Source organism: Miniopterus natalensis, chromosome 1, assembly GCF_054644295.1.
Source record: "Miniopterus natalensis isolate mMinNat1 chromosome 1, mMinNat1.hap1, whole genome shotgun sequence".
Taxonomy (NCBI): Eukaryota; Metazoa; Chordata; class Mammalia; order Chiroptera; family Miniopteridae; genus Miniopterus; species Miniopterus natalensis.
In genome coordinates, this window is record NC_142081.1 from 27,935,250 (window position 1) to 27,946,164 (window position 10,915).

The following is a 10,915-nucleotide window of genomic DNA, read 5'->3' on the forward strand; positions in this document are numbered from 1 at the left end:
TAAGGACATAGCAATGACAGTATTTGGACTAGCAACTCCATTTTTGGTTATTTCCCCAATCTTGAATTCACAAACAACCTAATTTATTTTAAAAGTGGTGGAGGAAAGAGTCTATGGCTTCTTGATTTGTTCTAAAAGACATTTCTACATTAACTATCACCCTATTAAATTTCAGAAGTGCATATACCCATTCTAAGAGCCATATCAAAAATAAAAACTGGGCTCTTTTCCCAAAGACCCATGCTTTTTCTTCAAGGAATGAAATTCTGTATCTAATTTTAATGCTTAAGGATAGCCCTTCGAAAACAGTTTTCTCATACCTACTTATAAATTAAATCCATACAGAAGCAAATGAATGATCCTGTTGTTCCTTAACCTAAATATATTCCTTTAGCAATTGTCTAATATATGGATTTGAGATTCTATAAAACTTCAATTTAATTGCCGTGTTCAAGCAAGAGGAAAATGCCTCACAACACAACTTTCGTAAACTACATTCAATTTAAAATAGGTGAAGGCTTTATCATGGGCCTTGTATTTGAGCTTCATTGACAGAAATCTTTTGATTGTATCTAGATAGCCAGGTTGTATTCCCATTTAAGATTATATATAGCATAGCCCTGGTTGGTTGGAGTGTTGTCCCATGCACCGGAGGTCTTGGGTTTGATTCCCAGCCAGGGCACATGCCTAGGTTTCGGGTTAGATTCGGGTTCAATCCCATACAACAGACAACCGATCGATGTTTCTCTCTCTCCCTTCCTCCCTCTCTAAAAAGAAAAAAAAGAAAAAAAGATTATATATAGGATAAATTCTCATTAAGTCCCCTTGACATACAGATTAGACGATTCGTCAAATATCCTATTACGTGTGTTAAGTTTAAATATGTAGCATTAATATCTCCTAATGAATAAATTTTAATGAACTTCCATTATGTATATCAAATTAACACTATAAAAAACTTCGAGTGAGCTCGTTTTGAAATTTCACACATCTCAAATACTGTAAATAACCCATTATGTCTTATTTCAACAGGTGTCTAGTTTTATTGCCTCAAAACAGGGACAACTATGTTAATTAGACATTCAAATAAGAATTTAAGTGCCTATTCTGAGAAATGTATTTTTTAATCCCTTAGTATTCTATATGTGTTGCATTTGCTTTAGTCATGACCACTAGTCTCTAACATAACTCACTACTTTAAAGTTCAAGTGATGCTTAATTAATTCTTAAACTGTAATTTAGCCTTGTCCTAACATCAAGTACTTTTTCCATTGTCATTTGACTATGGCTGATCTAAGATTTGCTAAAGAGTTCCCAGGAGTTATTGGGTTACTAGTTTCAACTGACTCCTGGAAACAATGAATGGCTGCTTTGGAGGCCTTTATCTTAATAATACTCAGATCTAAATAAATTTGAGAAGACAGAACTAAATAAAAAACACTCAAGAAGGCTAGGAGTTTTACAAATTATCTTTCAAAATAATAGATAATGAAGCATCTACATAGATTGAAGTTAGCATTATAGCCAGTTACCTGAGGCCAGACCACAGGATCAGAGACCACCACTAATCATTCTTCTGGCACTTTAGGAACTAATGTCTTCTAAAGCAAGGTCTAAAATGAGTTATACTAATAGCAAACTGCACTTACAGAAAGACTCCATTATCTTTTGAAGTTAGAGCAAGGGATAAACACTTTCAACAAAGCACTAATAAAAGTTTTATAGCATGGATATTATCTTCGTAAAAATTAATGCTAAGCCCAGCCAGCCTGGCTCAGTGGTTGAACATGGACCTAGGATCCAGGAGATGGAGGTTTGATTCCCGGTCAGGGCACATGGGGGGGGGGGGGCGGGGGTTTAGGGCTGAATCCCCAGCAGGGGGCATGCAGAAGGCAGCTGATCAATGACTCACTCTCGCCATTGATGTTTCCATTTCTCTCTCCCTCTCTTCTTTCCTCTCTCTGAAATCAATAAAGACATATTTAAAAAAATGCTAAAAGTCACTCTAAGGCTATTAATGACCTATTCTGTTAGTAACAAGTTAGTTTGTCAAATATTCATGTGATTTTATCTCTAGTCAAGGAAACACTCTTGTTGCCTCCTTGCTGAAAACTTTCCACCAGCTTGGCACTCGCACTGAAAAACCTGTTATCTCCAGCTTTTCAGTGTAATTTTAAAAACTTTATTTTAAAGCAATTTCACAATTGCTTTTTTATCTTCATTCCCCCACCCAAATGAGACTTGCTTTTAAAAAAACAAATCAAGAAGAAGAAACATATATGTAATATGAGTCAGCTCTTGTGTGAGAGTCATTACCAAAGCCCAATATTTTTAGGCTAATTTGTTCCCTAGTTTTTATATTATTTCAAAAATTAATCTCTGCATAACAAAGGGTCCACTACTAAATTAAAAATATAGCTTCTATATTTCACTGTTATCTTATGAACAACATGAAGCAAACCTGCGTCACTTGGAAAGAGATAACAAAATGTCTGTGTGTGGTGAAAGCGTTAGGTTAGCTATGCATTTTCCAGTCAGCTTTACAGAATTTCTCCTAAGTTTGCCTTAAAGAGAATAAATCAGAACAAAGCAGAAGTGTAATTCCACTAAAAAATAAACATGAACCCCCTTCTCCCAAGGATGTGGATTTTAAAGCCCAGGATAGTGGGTTCCAAAGAGTTGCAATATTCCTGTCTGTAACGATCTCAAATCAGACATACAGGAAAAGGGACAAGTTGTATATTAACAAAATACAGGATTATCTTGCAGTTTGCCTTTAAAAAATATATATTCTAATGACTTAAGGCAGGTATTGAGAAAGCATGATTCTTACATTTAAAAAAACACAACTACATTATCTCCTCCTATCCCCCTAGAAATTATACCTGCTGGAAACATATCCTTATGGAATTTGCCTTAAACTCAGAGGTTGAGCTCTTTTACTAGAAAATTAAATCAAGTTTGAGTAAATTTGGACTCTTAATATTAAGTAGCTTTAAAGTTTGCCTATTGGCTCTAGTTTCAGGCACTTGCATGTCACAGAAAGCAACTTGTTTCATACTACTTTGGGCTATTATAAGAAGACAATTCCTGCCCCAGCTTTTTTTAGTTTAAAGAATCATTTTACACTTAACCCCAGAATATAGCTTGTATTTTAGTGGAATATTCAGGTGGATTTTCACTTGAACACTTAAGTCAAGCCTTAGGAGTTTGGACATAGTGGAAGACCCCAGTCTGGTTTCTGTATTAAAAGGGGGTGTGTGTGGGGTGACCCAAATCTTCTCCCCTTACGTTGTTGGTAATTCAAAGCAGGAACCTCATCTGAGAATTAGACAAGATTGAGTTAGATAAGTTTCACCTCATATTAATATCTTAAAGACCAACATGGGTAAAACAGTACCAAGGGAAAATTGAAAACTCCAAGACAGTAATTTTCAGATCAATTTCAGCTTTACTTTAAATTTGTATTTATGCAATTGTGTGCAAAAAGAATGCCTTTTCTTGACTTCACTGCAATGTTGACTTTCCTCTTGAAGTAGTACATAAAAATAAACAATTCAAGCCTCTATGTATTTTATTGTTACCAAGCTTACATAGAACATGTGTGCAAACTTCAGGTTTCCCATCTCAAACTAAGCTAACCAAAAATGCTGATCAGCAAACTCGCAAAATGCATTAAAGAGAAACCTCAAATAATGTTTTTAAAAATCAAACTTTAGAACTAACCTTTTATAATTAAACTAAGCTGTTGCTCCTTTCCTTTCATATGCATACACTGGGCTAAAGACTTCCAAAAATAGATCTTGTAGTTGGCACCAGGACATTTCAAAGAAGAAACAAAAACAAAAGGAAACAAAATAGAGAAAGGAAAAGAGATTTACGTTGACTGAAGTGCAAGCTTAGTCCACTTCCTCGATGGTGGGTCCCCCGGAGGCTCCAGACCCGCCGCCGCCAGGGCCGCCTTGGTAAAGTTTGCTGATGATGGGGTTGCACACTCTCTCCAGCTCTTTCTGCTTGTGTTCATACTCATCTTTCTCGGCCATCTGGTTTCGGTCGAGCCAGTTGATCACCTCCTGACACTTGTCGAGGATCTTGTTTTTGTCCTGCTCGCTAATCTTGCCCCTCAGTTTCTCGTCTTCCACTGTCTGCTTGATGTTGTAGGCGTAGGACTCCACCGCGTTTTTGGCGGCGACGCGGTCGCGATTGGCTTCATCTTCGGACTTGTATCGCTCCGCCTCCTGCACCATCCGGTCAATGTCGTCCTTGCTCAGACGACCCTTGTCGTTGGTGATGGTGATTTTGTTTTCTTTACCCGTGCTCTTGTCGGCGGCGGTGACATTGAGGATGCCGTTGGCGTCGATGTCGAAGGTAACCTCGATCTGGGGGACCCCGCGGGGCGCCGGGGGAATCCCGGTTAGGTCGAACTTGCCCAGCAGGTTATTGTCCTTGGTCATGGCCCGTTCGCCCTCGTACACCTGCACCAGCACGCTGCTCTGGTTGTCTGAGTAGGTGGTGAAGGTCTGCGTCTGCTTGGTGGGGATCGTGGTGTTCCTCTTGATGAGCGGGGTCATGACGCCGCCGGCCGTCTCGATGCCCAGCGACAACGGGGTCACGTCGAGTAGCAGCAGGTCCTGCACGTTCTCTGACTTGTCTCCGATGAGGATGGCCGCCTGCACCGCGGCTCCGTAGGCCACCGCCTCGTCGGGGTTGATGCTTTTGTTCAGCTCTTTGCCGTTGAAGAAATCCTGCAGCAGCTTCTGGATCTTGGGGATGCGGGTGGAGCCGCCAACCAGCACGATCTCCTGGATCTGGCCCTTGTCCAGCTTGGCGTCGCGCAGCGCCTTCTCCACGGGCTCCAGGGTCCCGCGGAAGAGGTCGGCGTTCAGCTCCTCGAAGCGGGCGCGGGTGATGGACGTGTAGAAGTCCACACCCTCGTAGAGAGAGTCGATCTCGATGCTGGCCTGCGTGGACGAGCTCAGGGTGCGCTTGGCGCGCTCGCAGGCGGTGCGAAGCCGCCGCACCGCGCGCTTGTTGGGCCCGATGTCCTTCTTGTGCTTGCGTTTGAACTCTTCCGCCAGGTGGCTCACCATCCGGTTGTCAAAGTCCTCACCGCCCAAGTGGGTGTCGCCGGCCGTGGACTTCACCTCGAAGATGCCGTCCTCGATGGTCAGGATGGACACGTCAAAGGTGCCGCCGCCCAGGTCAAAAATGAGCACGTTCTTCTCGCCGCCCGCGCAGCCCTTCTTGTCCAGGCCGTAGGCGATGGCTGCCGCCGTGGGCTCGTTGATGATGCGGAGCACGTTGAGGCCCGTGATGGTGCCCGCGTCCTTGGTGGCCTGGCGCTGCGAGTCGTTGAAATAGGCGGGGACGGTAATGACCGCGCTCTGCACCTTGCCTCCCAGGTAGGCTTCGGCGATCTCCTTCATCTTCGTGAGGACCATGGAGGAGATCTCCTCCGGGAAGAAGGTCTTGATCTCTCCCTTGTATTCCACCTGCACTTTGGGCTTCCCTCCCTCGCTCACCACCCGGAACGGCCAGTGTTTCATGTCCGACTGCACTGTGGCGTCCTCGAACTTACGTCCGATCAGCCTCTTGGCGTCGAAAATGGTGTTGGTGGGGTTCATGGCCACCTGGTTCTTGGCGGCGTCGCCAATGAGGCGCTCGGTGTCGGTGAAGGCCACGTAGCTGGGGGTGGTGCGGTTGCCCTGGTCGTTGGCGATGATCTCCACCTTGCCATGCTGGAAGACCCCCACGCACGAGTAGGTGGTGCCCAGGTCGATGCCGATAGCCGGGCCGCGGGCAGACATCCTGACTGAAAGATAGGCAGGCGACGTTAGGCGGGAACACGAGCGACAGAAAATCCGCGGAGCCCACTAACGGTCGCTTTGCACCTGACACCACGAATGCAACTAGTGCCTCCCGCTCCCCGCCGCTCGGCTCCCAGCTCTTATAGCCACCTCCCTGCCTCCCTGCCGCCTGTGGGAACAACCGGAGCCAATCCGCTCCCAGGACCGCCCGCCAAGGCTTGCCTTTGTCGGAGTGACCGGCCCGTGGCCCAACAGATTTCAAGTTGAGTGAGGGGCGGGACCCCGGCCGGCGCGAGGAGGCGAGGGGCGGCCGTTATGCAAATAAACCCCGCCCTCGCCTCCCAGCGGCCGGGGTCCGCGGCGCCTCGCGCGCCACCCGCGGCCGGGGGGCGTTAGGCTCGCACTCTCCGCCCCGCGCCCGCCCGGAGTGCGCGCTTCTTCTCGGTCTCTGCCTCCCCTAAGGCGGGATTCGTCTACGTCCTTTGGATTGGCAGGGCACACGGCCAATGGGCAGCGTGGGCTTGCAAGCAGGGTGGGGAAAGAAAGTCTGGGGCGGGGGAGGGGGGCGGAGGCGCGGAAAGGGGCGCGGGAGAGGGGAGTCGCCCAGGCTGTGGGTTTAGTTCCTAGGCTTCAGTGCAGTTCGCTGCCAAGTGTATCGGCTAACCTAGCACACGGGAGCCGGGCAATTCCTTATGTTGGTTGCACCGCGGCAATAGGGCCAGAACCTGCTTTTTTAACGTTGGCGTGGCCTCAGCGTGAAGGCGGCTCCCCCTAAGCCCGAGGCAAAAAGAAAATGACACTGAAGTTCCGGGATCGGATGTCGGCCTCCCAGAATTTTACTTTGCAAACTTCGCAGTGTCTCAGTAGGTGTCTGAGCTGGAGAGAAACGGTTTGGCGGGCGAGGACAGCAGGAGCCCCGGCGGGGGCCGGGGAGGAAGCCCGGGGAGGCCGACTGCGCCCCGCCGCGCCCCGCCGCGCCCCGCCCCGCGCGGGAGCCTGGGGATGGGAGGCGGGCGAGTGGCTGCAGCGCGTCCTCCCGGCGTTTAAACTTTCCCCACCTCGCTCTGCGTTCTTCTGCCGGCCCAGCCACTCTAAGCTTCCTGGTTTTGTCTCCCTGCCCTCCCCACTGCTTTCCTTGCTTTTGGTTTCCAGGGCTGAGTTATTCCTGGGAAAATCTGCACAGACCCCCCTCGAAGCACCGTGAACGAGCCCAGCCCACGCCCAGCGCGCTTCGCGGCCCCCGCGCGCGTCCTGCTCGCTTCCCGCCGTGTGTATTATGACTGAGCTCAGCCGAGTGAGATTTTCTGTAGCTATGCTCAAGTTACGTTAGAGGCATACACCCGCAGAGAAGGTAGGTGAAAAGGAGAGCAATTCACTTGACAAGAGAAATGTGAGAATAGGCTTGGAAAGTACTGTCTGGCACCGGGTGACGGGGTAGAAACAGACTCCTATAAATGGGCTCCTGAAGGTAAACAGTAACAAAATCGCTGGGCTCACACTTCACGTTATGGGGAAGCTGTAGGCATTCATTCAACAAGCTTTAACGGGCACCAACTATGTGAAAGTAAAAAGACAAATTCTCATTAGTCTTTATGATGCTGAGAATCTAATAAAGAGATAAATATAATTTGAGAGGAGTGCTATGGGAACGCAAAGAACGGGCACATCCAGACAGGGAAAAGTGTGATGATGAGGGCTTCCTGGAAGAGGTGACATGCCTGAGCCAGGCGCCGAAGTTTGCCAGCAAAGAGGGGAGGAAAGACATTCCTTGCATGGGTTGCAGTAGCTTGGGCTAAGAGGAGAGCACTGTGTCCTGGGCAACTACAGATTCTGCACAGATTAGTGTCACTGCAAGGGCAAAGATACAAGCAAGAAATAGTGTCTTCAGGTGGACAGGATCCATTTAAGAGCTTTCTGTGCCATGATTCCCCCCCCCCCCCACGTTATGGGAGGGGGCAACCATCCTTTGAAACAGAGTAGTAATGGATAGCCCATATCAAAGTTATGTGAGACAGTGCCAGAGCAAAGTTTTTGTCTGAGAAACACATAAGTAATCTGTGATCAAGAAGTAATGTTGCTAGAACCCTAAAAAGTCTATCAATGAACGTTTACCTTTCTTTTATCTAGTGTATATGTAATTTCCAATCTTTAAAAACACATTTCTTACTAATTTGTTAATCTCATTACTTAAATAGTACTGGTTTTAATCACAATTCCCATCTCCTTTTCCATGAAAGAAATTAAAAAATTTGAACTGGGAAACCTTTTAAAGAAAATATTAGGAAAACAAACATAAAACCAAAAGTTCTCTATTGAAGCTGCCTTAAATTGTGAGTACATATCTCTTGATTTTATTCTTGCAAATTGTTGTCTTTTTTGTAGTTATATTTAAAAAAGAGGAAATGAGAGGGATGAAGAGCAATACAAATTCTTTGTAGAACTGATAATACATGATTTAGAAACAGGGTCCCCGCTACAACTGAAAGCAGAAAGGACTGTAAGAAACACAAACTCTTAAGATCTCTTGTATTAAGAGAGCTCTCACATTTACCTCAAGCAAAGCAAGATTGCGAAAAGCAAACATGCCAGTTCTTATACACAGACACTAAAATTAGAACTTAAGAAGGGAGAGATTCTTGGTAACTATGTACTATTTCTATGTACAGTTATTACAAACAACTCTTGCAATCTAACTGCCACATTCATCTTTAGCACAGCTTTCTAAAACCACAGTAGCAATTCATCTGCATTTTCATTAGCTATGTATCTCTGGCTTTAGCTTTTCACCTAGTACATTGATGTTTCATACTTTATTTTATTTTTTAAATATATCTTTATTGATTTCAGAGAGAGGAAGGGAGAGGAGAGAGATTGAAACATCAGTGATGAGTGAGTCATTGATCGGCTGCCTCCTGCACATCCCCTACTGGGGGTCAAGCTCCAAACCTGGGCATGTGCCCTGACCAGGAATCAAACCTTGACCTCCTGGATCATAGGTCGACGCTCAACCGCTGAGCCACACCGGCTGGGCGATGTTTCATACTTTAGATGGCATTCTGAGCTTTTCCCAAAAAGACAAGAGTATTGGCATTTTGATATTATACAAAATAAACTTTTGCAGTCCTAGAACATCATCATATACTGAGCATACCTGGAATTTTTACATTGTTCCTTATCTGTATTGATTTTTTTTAAAATCTTGTTTCTTTTTGATGACTGTGGCTCAGAATTCATTAAAAATATAGCCTATCAGAATGATCAGATTAGCAAATTTATGATCAAGTAATATTCACAATGCCAGCAACAGTACCGCAAAACAGGTAAACTCTACTAGTGGGAATGTAAATCACTACAGTCTTTCTTGAGGGCAGTGTGACAATATATATATTTTTTTACCTTAAATGCGATCATACCCTTTATTTAGCATTACCTTGTGGGATTCATCCTAAGGAAATAATAGAACATTCAGGTAGCATTATTTGTGATAACAACATTAAAAAGGAAATGGCTTAAATATCTGACAATAAGAAAATGATTACATCAATTATGGTACATCCATATGAAGAATTATTATGTAACCATAAAAATTATTTCCAAGAATTTTAATGACACAGAAAAATGTCCTTGATATAAAGTGGAAAATAGGATACAAGACTTTTGTAACTTATTCCTTATGTATGTGAAAAATACATCAAAATTGGTTATCTCTAGATGTTAGGGTTATCAGTAATTTTTCTAAATAGCCTTATTATATTTTTACAATTCATTTTTAAAACTTGACTATTAACATTCACTTGAAACAAAGTTTGCTAATCCTACTTACACAGAAATTACTACTGATTTTCATCAAATGAAATCTGTTTGGCAGATTATAAATACTAGGGGTTTCAAAACATTTTTAAAATCCAAAGACTGAGGTTCCACAGAGTCTGGAAAACCCAAGAGCTTTAACGTATATCAAACCCTCTCTAATCCCCAACATCCAGAGGAGTACCTGGAACACAGCTGTGATTCACTTGCTCAGTGTTTATTAAAAGTGACCTAAGGCACATTATTTAACCAAAAAACTGAGTAACTATATTTTTTCGTTTACAAGACGAAGATTCTCTGCCTACCTCCTATATTTCTGTCCTAAAACTACAAATATTAAAAGCTGAAATAAATTCACATCTGAAAATACTTGTACTAGAGATACAAAGGTGACTAAGGTCTCAGACTCTGTGCATGAATAGGCCTGCCCTAAGGAGACTGACTGAGCAGGAATACATTTTCCTCAAATTACCAGGGAAAAAGAAATTTATGGATTTTTCTGGAACCCTCTCAGTCCCTACCCAGGTACAACCTTCATAAAGTTTGTGGATTGTTTTGAGGAGGTAATGTTGGCCTGAAGAGAAGGTGGAATAAGTAGCAGCCTATAATTTGAGGGCCTAAGAGCAAACTGGAAACTAGTTATTATATTTAAGACCTCTGTAAATACTGCCATTTTAGAATTCTTTGGAAGTATCCTGTCCCCAAATATGTATCCAGTCACCTGTCATATAGGAAAAATTTCAACATTTGCTTCTTTGAGTCTTGGAAAACTGTCTTTAAAAGTTACAATTGAGCTATAGATACACAGTAGCCTGGGGTAGGACACTACCATGCCTTGCAAGGAAGGCTGTCAAACCTGGAAGAGGCTTTTCTGGAAGGGAAGTAAATCTGTGACCACAGCAGACAAATTGTACCTTCTTGGGTTTTGTGAAGTGCTGACTTGGAGGACAGACTCTTGTGGAATGGTCTGAAATAATCTGAAAGAAGTCAGACTCAATATGCCATTATTGTTGACACTTACTAAATTAAAGGAAATTAACTGAAATTATGACAGTCATCTTTTGGAACGGATCTGAAATGAAGAGATTATTCATTGCCAATCACTTGAAACAAAATTAGTAAGCTCTTTAACTGAAAATAAACAAAATGAATTGTACTAGTTAGGAAATTATTTCTGTGAATAAACTATGTGTGTTATTCTGATAAATGAATTAACCAACCCTCTGAAAGGGCTAAATACTATGTCAGTGGATTCTTAGAAATAATTGTTTCTTTTTGTATTAGTAAGAAACCTAATT

General features: G+C 43.7%; 1 protein-coding gene, 1 long non-coding RNA gene and 1 other non-coding gene across 3 annotated transcripts; 2 read left to right on the plus strand and 1 right to left on the minus strand.

The window, feature by feature from the left end:
• Positions 1 to 3,431: 3,431 nt before the first annotated feature.
• HSPA2 (heat shock protein family A (Hsp70) member 2) lies at positions 3,432 to 5,920 on the minus strand. Its single transcript, XM_016223781.2, has one exon. It carries the CDS (start codon positions 5,805 to 5,807, stop codon positions 3,900 to 3,902), a length of 1,908 nt encoding a protein of 635 aa, XP_016079267.1. The 5' UTR covers positions 5,808 to 5,920; the 3' UTR covers positions 3,432 to 3,899.
• Positions 5,921 to 6,451: 531 nt separating this feature from the next.
• On the plus strand, positions 6,452 to 8,682 carry LOC107545660 (uncharacterized). Its single transcript, XR_001604052.2, has 3 exons — positions 6,452 to 6,670; positions 6,960 to 7,158; positions 8,045 to 8,682. It is a non-coding gene; the product is annotated as an uncharacterized LOC107545660 (long non-coding RNA).
• Positions 8,683 to 10,654: 1,972 nt separating this feature from the next.
• LOC148094064 (small nucleolar RNA SNORD2) lies at positions 10,655 to 10,723 on the plus strand. The gene has a single exon (XR_015713664.1). It is a non-coding gene; the product is annotated as a small nucleolar RNA SNORD2 (small nucleolar RNA).
• The last annotated feature ends 192 nt before the right edge of the window (positions 10,724 to 10,915 follow it).